The 13,612-nt window shown below is 37.3% G+C and overlaps 1 protein-coding gene across 1 annotated transcript in view; it reads left to right on the forward strand.

The window, feature by feature from the left end:
* The window catches only part of ERICH3 (glutamate rich 3), a gene marked incomplete at its 3' end in the record, with an annotated part of 65,772 nt that overhangs the window by 38,722 nt on the left and 13,438 nt on the right, over positions 1–13,612 (forward strand). The window contains exons 11-13 of the mRNA XM_032217801.1: positions 1,268–1,305; positions 1,375–1,582; positions 11,651–12,067. Coding sequence (XP_032073692.1) covers positions 1,268–1,305; positions 1,375–1,582; positions 11,651–12,067 — 663 coding nt within the window. The remainder of the gene's footprint in view (positions 1–1,267; positions 1,306–1,374; positions 1,583–11,650; positions 12,068–13,612) is intronic.

Genomic DNA, 13,612 nt, shown 5'->3' on the forward strand with positions numbered 1-13,612 from the left:
TACCTTCTCTCCTTCTCTTTCTTTCTCTTCCTCCCTCCTCTTCTTCTTTTTCTCTCCCTTCTACCCACCTTCCCTTACCTCTTTCTTCTTCCCTTACCTCTCCTCCACATTTCTTCTTCCACTCCTACTTTCTCTCCTTCTCTTCCTCTCTCTTGTACCCTCCACTCCTTTCCTTCGTCCCTCCATTCTCTACTTCCTTCCTCCCCTCCTTTCCTTCCTTCTTCCCTTCCTTTCTTTTTCTACTGTTATAGGTGTCTCTTTCAGATCCCAGTTCATGTTTTCTTGGGGATGGTATTTCCACACACCCAACTTTGTTTCATATCCTTTCCTTTTTTCTTTAGGCTTCTACAGTCTATTTTCCAGCTATCATCCTGATTTGAATTCACAAATCTTGACCCCCTTGTTTTACTCATAATTATTATTTTTGAGTGTTATTCTATTTTTTCATTTTATTCCTTTGCTCCATCCAACTATACCAATTATCCCATGTCCGATAAAATTCTGATTCTTCTTTTCCCTGTATTTCTTTCGTTAATTTATCCATTTCGGCACAGTCCATAATTTTTCTTATTATTTCATCTTCATTTGGGGTTGATTTATTTTTCCACTTCTGGGCGAAAGCGATCCTTGCTGCTGTAAGTATATGTAATATTAGATATTGTATTTCTTTTTTGTATTTTGTCGGTATAATTCCTAATAGAAAGAGTTCAGGTTTCCAATCTAACTTAACCTTTGTTATTTCTTCCAACCAATTTTTAATCCTTTTCCAGAATTTTTTTGCCTCTTCACAAGTCCACCATAAATGATAATATGTGCCATGTACCGAATCACGTTTCCAGCAATTTGGAGAGGTATTTGTTGAAATTTTGGCCAACCTTGATGGTGCCAGATGCCATCTATAAAGCATTTTGTAAATTCTTTCCAAAGCACCTTGAGGGTAGAGCAAGAAGCAAAAGCAATGGATGGAAACTAATCAAGGAGAGAAGCAACTTAGAACTAAGGAGAAATTTCTTGACATTTGGAACAATTAATTAGTGGAACAACTTGCCTCCAGAAGTTGTAAATAAAAGCAGAGTGAACAATTAAATTTGGCAGTAAAACACATTGTACAACTTCAGTCCATCATTAACTTTGATGATTTTGCTATTTTTTATGGTTAAGTAGAAAGGGGAACAAAAGCTCATGGACTTAAACTTTGGGGGTTAATGAGAACCAGTAAATAATATGCAGTCAATTTCTTATCTCACAAGGTATCATTTTATTTCAGCATATGAGGAAGATTTTGAAGCTGATGAAGAGAAACCAGTTGTGAAAGTTGTGAAAATTGTGAAAGTTGAGAAAATTGATAAAGTTGAGAAAATTGATAAAGTTGAGAAAATTGAGAAAATTGAGAAAGAAGCACGTGCTGATGATCAAATGAGTGAAAAAGGGAAGCCATCTTCCGAAGGGGAAACAGACCATTCTGATCGTGAAAGAAAGAGGAAAATCTCATCACAGAAATCTTCACGGACTTCTGATAGTGAGCGCGATGAAAGTGAGGGATATACGGAAAGCTACACAGAGGAAGAGGAAAGAAAACATGGTTAGTGTTTTTTTCCCTTAAACTAAAGTATAGCATCCTAATATCTTTTTTAATATTTCAGAGGACTCTTCATTTTCAGGGTCATGATTAAGTTGGATTTGCATTTATTTATTCATTTGTTTATTCATTTATTTATTTATTCAATTATTTATTTACTGTTTATTCTTTCTTTCTCTTTCTTTCTTTCTTTCTTTCTTTCTTTCTTTCTTTCTTTCTTTCTTTCTTTCTTTCTTTCTTTCTTTCTTTCCCATGTTGTCATTATTCAGTCTGATTCCACATCTGTTAATCCAAACAGGAGTGTAGGGACAGGAATGAAGTTGACGATTACAGAATGAAATATTACAACGTCTGTTATGAATTATGTCTGCACTTCATACCTCAACTGCAAATACTCTTGTCTTTGCGTAGAATAAAATAGACGCTATTCTACTCTGTACAAAAGAAAAGGCATAAGGGGAGCTTTGCTTTCTCATTGTCTTTTTCAAAACTTCCCTCATAACCATGTTGCATGCTTTTTCTTCTCTGCACTCTGTATTAGAAGAAAACAATGGCGAGCGCACAGTTGATCACTTCGTTTGCAAAGTCTGGTGGTACGAGCAATGTGTTCTATGCATTGTCCTCTCTGAGTTGGCGGCATATTCGTCTCCCACATTTTCACCACTATCTTGCAGGGCAGCCAGTAGAGCTCCCTTTAGCATTGTAAAGTGTCAATTGCTGTAAGAGTATTCTCCCTGTGCATGCCTGTCTGTCTGTTGGCCAGCCAGCCAGCCAGCCAGCCAGCTGTACTAGAGATCTCTTGTCCCATCTTTGTGATCTTGCACTTTATGGTCCACTATTTCTATTCACCCTGACTTGGTTCCCACAGTGAAATGTCCCAACCTCAAGGTGAAAAATATGTGTTCATGGGCCAGTTGGGTTCTAGGTAGGGAACAAAAGTTTAGTGCGGCAAACCCTCAATAATTATTGGCACAAGGAGATTAAAATGTCACAAGATTTGTTTCAGGAGCATAAATAAGTTTTGGGTAACCTCTCTCTTTTCCAGTCAGCATGACTGATGGAGATAATTATTTCCTGTATGTATTTGCAGCCACCCACTTTCATAAATAATCTAGTGGGAAGCATGTATCTCATTTCCCGTTCATTAATACAAAAAGTGTAGAAGCGGGTCTAAAGTAGAGCACATTTGCAAGATTATGGAAGCAGCCAGCTTTTGGGCTCCATGTTGATACAAAGCTGATTTTTTTTTCTTGCTTCTTTTCTATTTTGCTGTTTTTGGTGTGGCTGTCACATATTCCACTGCTGCCACTGAAGCTGCTCCAGACTTTCCTATGTTTACTGCTTATCCCTAAAATTGTTCCTATTTTGACAGGCCTTACATGAAAGAACATTGTTTGATTTCAAACCAAATGTTAATGTTGTTTTTAATTTCATATTTTCTGTGTGAAAATATAGGCAAAGGTAAAGCAACTGACTGGGAAATGGATGCATCTGCCCGAAAGATTCAAGGTTTTTATAGGAAGCATAAAGGTCAACAGCAAACTCAGTCTGTCAAACCAGGTTTGAAGTTGGTTTGCGTGAGAAAAATCTTGGTTCTGATCAAGACAAATCCAATTCTTACATAGTCATCGACTGTGGCAAATCATAATCTTGCAGCTTTGCTAATCATCAATAAGCATAATTGCACATTTTGTTCCTTTTTAAAAACGTTGGCATATCTTCTGAAGCTTGTGACCAAATCACAACAGGTATTCAGTTACATTGCCTCAAGGATCTTTCAGAGATTTTTTTTTTAAAATAGTTGGACCACTGATTCAACAATGATCATATTGGGTGTTCGGGAAAGTGATTAGCAGCTAATTTTTGCTTCCAAATGAATATGAGCAATTTGCGTGAACTTTCTCTTTTGTAGGCATTTTTCTGTAAGGCACCTGCTATCTATGTGATATGGATATCATACAGTAAGGGATGGGAAGTCTCACTTTGTAATAGAGGATTGTCCAGACAGGGATGGTAATCAGAAGGCCAAGGACCATCCTTTAATTGTCTATTTCTATTATTCTTTGGTTCTACTGACTATAGAACATTTAGATGGTTGTTAAAAGCTCACCCCCATTTTTTTCAGGTCCCTGGATGCCATGACTGAATTTGTTTTATAGCTGAAAAAGATATATCCGAGCAACTTGATTTGACATTGTATAATTTATTTTGTTGGAATGGAACAAAGTAATTTTGTCAGGGTGCTTGTTGATTTAATTTTTTGCTTATATTATCAATGAATTTCTTATTTAAAAGTGTCTGATTTGCATCTTATGCTGGACTGTTCAGACATAGAGGATGCATTACATGAAGTTTCTTTCCTTTCCTTCTTTCCATTTCTGTGCGCGTGTGTGTGTGCATGTGTGTGTGTGTGTGTGTCTCTGTCTGTCTGTCTGTCTGTCTGTCTGTCTATCTATCTATCTATCTATCTATCTATCTATCTATCTATCTATCTATCTATCTATCTATCTATCTATCTACATTTTCAGGTAGTAGTGCAGAAAGATTTTTGAGAGACTATATATTTTTTATTTATTTTTGACTAAAAATTAAAATTCAAGCACTGTAGCAGTAGACTTATTTTTTATATAAATACACTGGAACAATGATCCACAAAATCTGTGCTTATTCTTGACAGCTATAGACTTGCAGGTCTAATTGAAGGCAAAAAATTTCTCCCAATGTGGAAAATTTTAATAACCTCTCCAGATAGATAAGGAATCTTTACTCTTTTTTTCCCTCCCATTGTTTTGTTGAGAGCTGGTCAGAGAGTTTGAACTTACATTTTTCAGATCCTGGTAGGCCATAATCCTGTGAATAAATCAGAAGGACTCATTAGTTAGAGAAAACATTTCATGGTGTTTTGCTGAGGGCTGCAAACAGCAATTTTGCTATTAGTCTGTTTATATTCTCTAAAATTCTGGTAATATTTTTAATGAGCTGGCTAGCTCAAAGATACTGTGGCTTTTTATATTCTTGGAGATTTAAATCTAATGCTATTTTGCATATTCCTCATAAGCCATGGCAAAACGAGCATCACTGACTTCTGTTCCCAATTGCATCATTTATGCTTTGTATAAAAAAGGGGATAATATAAAGCTCCAAGTTGTGTGTTTTTCAAATGGATGGAGTGATTGTGCACTGTGTGTGTGTGTGTCTGTCTGTCTGTGTGTGTGTGTGTGTGTGTGTGTGTGTGAGAGAGAGAGAGAGGGTTAGAGACAGAAAGATAGATATTGAAGGTAGTGTGTTAGAAGACACCAATGGCTAATTGTCATAAATAACTAAATTGATATGTACTTTCAGATTTGGCTTCTATTTTGCTATCCTTTTTGGCATTTGGCTTCATGCACCCTATCAAAATGCATAAAGTCATGAAGGTGATCCCTTATGGCAGTGAAGGCAAACCTTTTCAGCACAAAGTACCCAAACTGAAATGTGTGTGCATGCACATGCATGTGCGCGCCCCAGAGCACTGGAAACCTGAAGACCAGCTGGGCAGCGTGCATGCGTGCCCCAGCCAGCTGATATTCAGGCTTCTGACAAGTGCATGTACCCTGGCTAGGTGGTCTTTGCATGCACTGGAGTACTGGAAACCCGAAGTCCAGTTGGCCAGTGCCCATATGTCTGTTTTTGGGCTCTTGGGGGGCAATTTTCAGGTTGCTTTTGGGCCGTTTTCAGGCTGTTTTTTGGGTCATTTTCAGATTGGTTTTTGGGCTGTTTTCAGGCCGTTTTTGGCCATTTTGGGGGATGTTTTCAGGCCATTTTCCAGTGCTCCAGCACCCACGAAGACCAGCGCTGGAAACCAAAAGAGCAGCTGATGACATCACGTGTGCCCACAGAGTGGGCTCTGTGTGCCACGTCTGGCACACATGCCATAGGTTCGCTATCATGGCCTATGGCAACTAATACTGTGTAGCAGAATGTTATGTACATTGGTTGGGTTGGCCACTCATTGCCGCCTCATAGGCTTCCCATTTAGCCCTCGAGGGGAAGACGGAAGCTTGAATGAAAAGGAGCAAGAACAGAGGCAGGATTTGCTGCTGGTGGTTTTGCCCATACGATGTTTACCTCCTTTTGAGAGGAAGAGCAGGACAAAAGGGAAAACAAGGAAGGCCAATCAGCAGCGTTGCAAATTGGATGTGTCCTTGAGGAAGGAGATATGACTGCTCATGTTCAAGATGGTCCAGATTAGGACCATTTGCCAGAATGTTTCCCTTCCCTGTACTCACCATGTGAGTGTGCAAGTTTATGGTAGATTTTAAATAGGGGTTGACAAAAAAACGGGGCATTTAGCCTTCCTATTTCCTGTTAAAACCTACACCATTTATTAGAGCTGGACTACAGATATGAACGTTATTTTGCAAATGGTCAGAAATAAACAACTTAATATCAGTCAATTGCCCAAATAAAAAAAGCTAGAAATTCGTCTGCTGAAAAGAGATTATTTTATAGCTTTTTATGGAGAGCAGGCAGGAGTCAGAGGCACAAGACATTTGAATATTGATTATTTGAAATAGAGTTGGCATTTGATGCACAGAAGTCTCTGGAATTGTTCCTCATAGCTTTATGGATTTGCTGCAATAAATCCATTTATCTGAGCTTTGATTTTGTGAGACACACTTTCTTGCTTTATTAACTGAGAGATGCCTGACAACAGATTATTCAGATCTGGACCACAGATTCCTTAAATTTGAGCTCCCATCAAGTTCTTGACTGGCTGTGTGTACTGACTGTACTAGTTATATATTCTTTAGCTTTGCTTTCCCATCTGGAAAATTAAGATTATAATGGTTCTCTCAATGGTGATTTTTATAACAGTGGCTGTAAAATGTATTGCATTACATTAGTGTAAGGCAAAATATAACTAAAACCATTCATTTTAGCTCAAACAAACTTGTTTGTTTTACAAAAGTCTCCAAACCTTGCAGACTATTTAGAATAGTACAAATGGAAATAACAATTTAAAATATTTTCCGAAATTACAATTAATTATCTTTTAACAGTAGGCAAGACTCCAGAAGTCAGAATTGTATTCAATGGAAGGCACAAGAATGAAATATGTTATCACCTTAAAAGTAATGTTTTTAGGATAAATTTCTCATGACTTTCCTTGACCAATTCTATTATAGGCATCTTTTAATAAAGGGATACTGCTTGTCAATAATACATGGCTAATAATATAATATAATATAATATAATATAATATAATATAATATAATAATAATAATAATAATAATAATAATAATAATAATAATAATAAACAATTGAATCGGGATCCATCTTGGAAACGAACCAGTTAACAACAATTGAATCGGGATCCATCTTGGAAACGAACCAGTTAATGTACAGCGCAGCTGTAATAGTCACTAATGAACTAGGCAGTAAAATCAAAGTACCTAGTCACACAACAGAAAAAGCATCAAAGCCAAAGTGGAAAATCCGATTAGAACAAAAAGTCAAAAAATTAAGGGCAGATGCTAGTAACTTAAAGAACATGCATGAGCAATGGCTTAAAAACAACAAGACCATAGATCGGCTAATCAGAAGATATAGATTGGATACAAGAAACATCAATGAAGCTGTAGAGATTGTAAAACAGCGGATAACAGCAACAGCTAGAAAAATTGAAAGATATGAGGCACGAATCATCCAATATAAACAAAATCAGCAATTTCGATCAAACCAACGGCGTTTTTATCAAAGTCTTAATGTGAATGGTGACACCAAAAGTGAAAAACCAGAAAAGCAGGCCACAGTTGAATTCTGGAAAGAATTGTGGGAAAATGTAAAGGACTACAATAAGGAAGCAAAGTGGATACATGACTTTGAGAAAAGCATTGGCAACAAACAAATGCAAGTATTAGAAATAACAACTGAGATAGTCAAAAATCGAGTAAAAAAGGTAAAGAATTGGACATCACCTGGAAAGGACCAATTACATGGTTTCTGGCTCAAATATCTGACCAGTTTACATGCAATATTGGCCAGGCAACTGAATGAAATTTTACAAAAGGGCCAAATTGATGAATGGTTGACAACTGGAAAAACATACTTGATTCAGAAAGATGCAACTAAAGGAACAACACCTGAAAACTACAGACCAATAACATGCTTGCCAACAACCTTCAAATTACTCACAGGCATTATTGCAGATAACATGATGGATTATTTGGAAACAAACAACATCTTGCCAATAGAGCAAAAAGGCAACAAAAGAAGGAGCAGGGGCACAAAAGATCAGCTCCTAATTGATAAAATGATATTAGAAAATTGTAAGAACAGAAAAACGAACTTGAATATGGTCTGGATTGATTACAAAAAGGCATTTGACTCACTGCCACATAGTTGGATCATAAAATGCTTAGAAACAACTGGCATTAGCAAAAATGTTACATCCTTTACTGAAAAGTCGATGAAACAATGGAGAACTGAGTTGGCAGTAGGGAATGAGATCTACGGAATGGTTAATATCAAGCGAGGAATTTTCCAGGGTGATTCACTTTCACCTCTTCTCTTCATCATCGCAATGATCCCACTATCAGTAATCTTAAAAAAAATGAAACAAGGTTACCAAACAGCCAAAGAAGCTGAAAAAATTTCGCATTTACTATATATGGATAATTTGAAACTCTATGGAAAGTCAGAAATAGAAATCCAATCATTGACAAACACAGTCCGAGTATTCAGCACTGATATTTCCATGCAGTTTGGCATGGAAAAATGCGCCACTGTATCCATAAAAAGGGGCAAAATCACTGCATGTGAGGGAATTGAAATGCCCAATGGCCAACTAATTAAATGCAATGAAAATGAAGCCTACAAATACTTAGGCATTCTGCAGTTGGATAACATCAAGCATGGAGAAGGAAAAACTATTGTCAGGCAAGAGTACACCAACAGAGTTAGGAAAAATTTGAAATCTAAATTGAATGGTGGAAATACAATCAAGGCCATAAATACCTGGGCAATACCAGTTATAAGATACACAGCTGGTATAGTTAACTGGACACAAGCTGATTTGGACCTTTTGGACCGAAAAACCAGGAAACTAATGACAATGCACTACAGTTTACATCCACGTGGTGATACTGATGGACTATATCTGCCTCGAAAATCAGGTGGCAGAGGATTATTACAAGTGAAGCAAACAGTTGAAGAAGAAAAACATGCACTGGCTGATTATTTAAAAGAAAGTCAAGAACATCTATTAATTGAAGTAAAGAACAAAAATCTACTGAAGGCCCAACAGATGAAACAAGAATACAGAAAACATGTGATAAAATCAAGAATGGAGAGTTGGCAGAGCAAAGCACTGCATGGCCAATTTCTGGAAAAAATAAAGGATAAAGTGGACAGTGAACAAACTTGGTTATGGTTAACAACAGGTACATTAAAGAAAAAAACAGAGTCACTAATCCTGGCTGCGCAAGAACAAGCTATCCGCACCAATGCCATTAAGGCCAAAATCGAAAAATCCTCTGATGATGCCAAATGCAGACTTTGCAAAGAAGCTGATGAAACTGTTGATCACATACTCAGCTGCTGTAAAAAAATTGCGCAGACTGATTATAAATTGCGGCACAATTCAGTAGCACAAATGATCCATTGGAATTTGTGCAAAAATATAATATTAAAACAGCAACAAATTGGTGGGAACATCAGCCTGAAAAAGTCACTGAAAATCAGATGGTCAAGATCTTGTGGGATTTTTGCATACAAACAGACAAAATACTGGCGCATAATACACCAGACATCATATTGGTTGAGAAAAATAAGGTCACAATCATAGACATCGCAATTCCAGGTGATAGCAGGGTCGCTGAGAAGGAACATGAAAAAATCGCAAAATACCAGGACTTAAAAATTGAAGTTCAACGACTATGGCACAAACCAGCAGTGGTAATTCCAGTGGTAATTGGCACACTGGGTGCTATTCCAAAAGCACTGGAATTACATTTAAAACAGTTAAAAATTGACAGAATCACCATCAGTCAAATGCAAAGAGCCGCACTGCTTGGATCTGCACGCATATTACGAAAATACATTATGATGTCCTGGGCCCCTGGGTGGGGCCCGACTAGTAACCAATGCCAAATCCAGCGAAACAACTGGCCGCTGTGATACAATTGTATAATAATAATAATAATAATAATAATAATAATAATAATAATAATAATAATAATAAGGAGGAGGAGGAGGAGGAGGAGGAGGAGGAACAGATTTTCCAGATTAATTCTACGATCCTTTTTGAAGTGAGTCATCACATGATTGGGTCCTGTCTTACAACTATTTTACAAAAATTGATAAGTGAATCACAACATTGTAAGAAAATCCTGCTCTCCAATTAATGTTGCTTTTTGGAAACCACCTAAGAAAGTCAGAAAATCACGATCATGTTACCATAAGGTATGGCAGCTGTTCGTAAATGTCAGCTGGTTGCCAAGCACCCAAATTGTGATCATAGGATAGTGGGGATAGTGCAGTGGTGGTAACTTTGAGGACAGGTTGTAAATAACTTTTTCTGAATCTATTGTAACTTTAAGCCATCATTAAATGAACAGTAGTAAATAAAGGACAACTTGTAAAGAATGTCTTTTATGTAAACAGTTCATAATATACCATATGACTATACAGATAGTCTTAGATAAGCTGACTTAAATTGACAAATGTAATCAGTTGGTTGTAACAATTCTTGTAGCATGTAGATAATATTAACAGGTGCTTGAGATTGAAATTTAGATCCCCTTTATACCTATTGTATTTTTAGGAGTATAAGACGCACTGGAGCATAAGATGTACCAAGATTTTGAAGAGGCAAATTTAAAAAAAAATGTTTTTGCACTCTGCAAACCTCCCAAAAATGGCCCGTTTTTCGTGAAAATGGGCCTGTTTCTTTTTCAAAAAAAGGGAATGAATACCCCTTTGGAGGCTTGTAGAGTGCTTTGGAGGGGGGGTGGAGTGGGCCAAAAACGAGCAAAAATGGCCCATTTTTGTGAAAACGGGCCCGTTTTTTGCAAAAGGCATGGATAGCCTTTAGGAAGCTTATAGAGTGCTCCTGGGGGCTGGGGGGGGGGAGAGCAAAATTGAGCAAAAAACTGCCTTTTTTCCTGCTCATTTCTGCCCTCCCAGTCCCTGAGAGCTCTCTGAAAGCTTCCTAGAGGCTATGCACGGCCATTTTGGTGAAGGGCAGAGTTTTGGGAGGCAAAAAGTGCTGTATTCAGTGTGCAAGACACACCCAGATTTTCAGCCTTTTTTTGAGGGAAAAAGGTGTGTCTTATACTCCAAAAACTACGGTACATCTCACTCAAGGATATATTTTCACAAATGGGTCGAGGCAACACCTTCTAGCATGATGTTTGACAATTCTGGGTATTATAATCCTATACGTTTGGAGATCACTTAAGCGCTGTGTAAGGTCCTGTATCTCCAGTCTTCTCAAGAAAGCAGAACTCTTGAAACAACTATCATTTCAAAATGAACTTTTATTGAAAGACGTGATAGCAAAGGAAATGTAGGCAGGATCTGTAGTTTCCTACTCAAAGCATTAGGTTAAATCGTTGCAAGCAAAGCCCCTCCCAATGTCCATTTCAACATTGAGCCAGTCCCAAGGTGCAAAGATGTTTTGAGAACCTCGGGCAGAGAAAGTGATAACAGTCAACTCCCAGGTGCTTTGGTTTCACTTTCTCTGATGGCTCAAAACACATTATTTTTCCCTTCCTAAGATGACCTGAGGCAGATTCCTCCCCCCCTCCCTATTTCCCATGAGATACAGCAAAAGAAAGCAAATGAAACCCTATGCACAGAATCCCCCCCCCCCCCGGCCTCCCACCAGAATGGCAGCATCCCTATAGAGAACTATGGAACCTGACAGGCTGCTTTAGAAAGGCTTAAACAATATTTTGCATTTCTGTGGAAAAAGGCACTTTTTTCATGCTTAATTCTAGTAAGTTTCTCTATTTGACCTCACAAATAATGATCTCAAGGATCGGGTGCAGGACGCCGCTAAATTGTAATTGTCTTTACTCTTTGTAGGTAGAAAACAATTGCTTTCAGTCTCCGGCAGCAGCACCTTATACAGCAGCGGAACCGAATCCGAGTTTGAAGGCAGGAAGCATGATGAGGAGGAAGACATTACAGACATTCATTCAGAATGTGAAACGGAAACCACCAAATCTCAACGGGAAGGAAGTCAGGGAACTGATGTGGAAGAAGAGGAAAACTTGGGGGAAACAGAAACAGAAAGCTTGAGCACCAAGATTGTGCCAGATATCTTCTATGAAGAAAAAGTGGAGATGACCCTTCAGGACATGAGTCCGGGCCATGACAAGCCCAAGATGATAGGGCTGGTAGACATGGGGGAGGAGGAAGAGAAGGATAAGTTAGTGCATTTGAAAAGCAGTGCTCTAGAAGGATATCCGAGCAGGAAGATTTCTGAAGATAAGGAAGGTGGTGAGTATAGTTTGAAGAGATCTGTAATAGGTTTGCTGAATACAAGTGTGTTGCTTTATTGATTCTTAAATGAATGCTGATTTTCTGGCGCCATGTTTTGATATTGCATATGAATAAAAACTCTGCTTGAATCTTCCTAAATCTATTTCTGTCCTTGAATGGGGCAAGATTTTGCTTTGATATATGTGCCAGATAACTGGTAGAGTTTTGTCTTGAAATTGCTTCTTCCAAATGCTGGAATTGAGGACTGTTGCATATATGGCTTTTGTGAGTCTTTCTCTTGTCTCCGTCACTGTTGTGTATGGGACAAATGTTTGACTCAATTAATTATTTCTAGTTAGCCAGGGACAAAGAGAGGAAATGAATCTTAGATCAGTGAATATGCCTGGCATTGATAATGACCATCATTGAAATCGCAGTTGTAGAATTCGCACAAAAAGAACAAAATTAAAGTAGTTGTATATCTTTTGTAAAGACTCAGAAACATAGTATCTAAAACAAATTTTTGTGTCTTTTTTATCATTTGGAACAATGAATTGGGAGCCCCAAATACAAGATATTTTTTCAGATTTTTTATGACCATGGAGAATATGGATTTCCATATTTAGGTTATCCTTCTTTATTCTCTATTAGATTATTTGACCATCTAGGCTACCATTGCTCAATACAACCTTTCCAACCTGTTGCCCACTAAATATATTAGGCTACAATATCCAGAATTATAACCCATGTTCTATTTTTTGTGAATCATAAAATACATATTATTTACATGATCATTCCTGATTCCTGTCTCAGATCCCTTTGGAAAGAAAGGCAAAAATATTCTATTTTGTTTTAATTTAGCTCATGATTGAAATATTGTAAGGGTGAATCAATTCATACTAATTAGCATGCTATCAGTGGTGATGCAGGCATGAAAGAAAGCCATAAGTCATGCTAATATTTTTGATTTGTGGTTTGGAATATGTTCCTTGGATGGCAATACATTATGTTCTTGCTTGATTTAATAGATTTTGATAGATTGTTTCATATTACTTTGTGTTACTGGATTTACTAGTTTGGCAGGGGAAGAAAATTATAAAAATGGTAATTGTTTGCTAGCATCTTGGTGCTGGATTGCTTTTCATTGCCTTGCAATTTTTATGTATAAAATATGGAGGAATATTGAAAAAAAATACAGTTCTGGATAATTATCCTGAATTATTTATAGGTGTTTAGTTGCTTGAGATACTTTTCTTCATCCATATGCTAGGTTTTCAATATGAGTGACTTTGCAATTACACTGTTAGATGAGATGAATATTTAAGTACAACTGAGGAATGAAATTAACCACTTAAGAAAAATATATATAGAAGTACATATTCTAATATTAAATGCAAGTGTGCAGAAATCATGTAGGTTGAATCAATGGCCTGCCCCAGATTTTAGCATAAAAGAATATCGACATTTATATTTTGCTCATACCGTGATCATTACATGACTGTGCAATGGTGGACACAGTTTTCAGTGAGTACAGCATTTAGCAGTCTCTTCAGATTTTGCCAC

The sequence above is a fragment of the Thamnophis elegans genome, chromosome 5 (assembly GCF_009769535.1).
Source record: "Thamnophis elegans isolate rThaEle1 chromosome 5, rThaEle1.pri, whole genome shotgun sequence".
Lineage (NCBI taxonomy): Eukaryota > Metazoa > Chordata > Lepidosauria > Squamata > Colubridae > Thamnophis > Thamnophis elegans.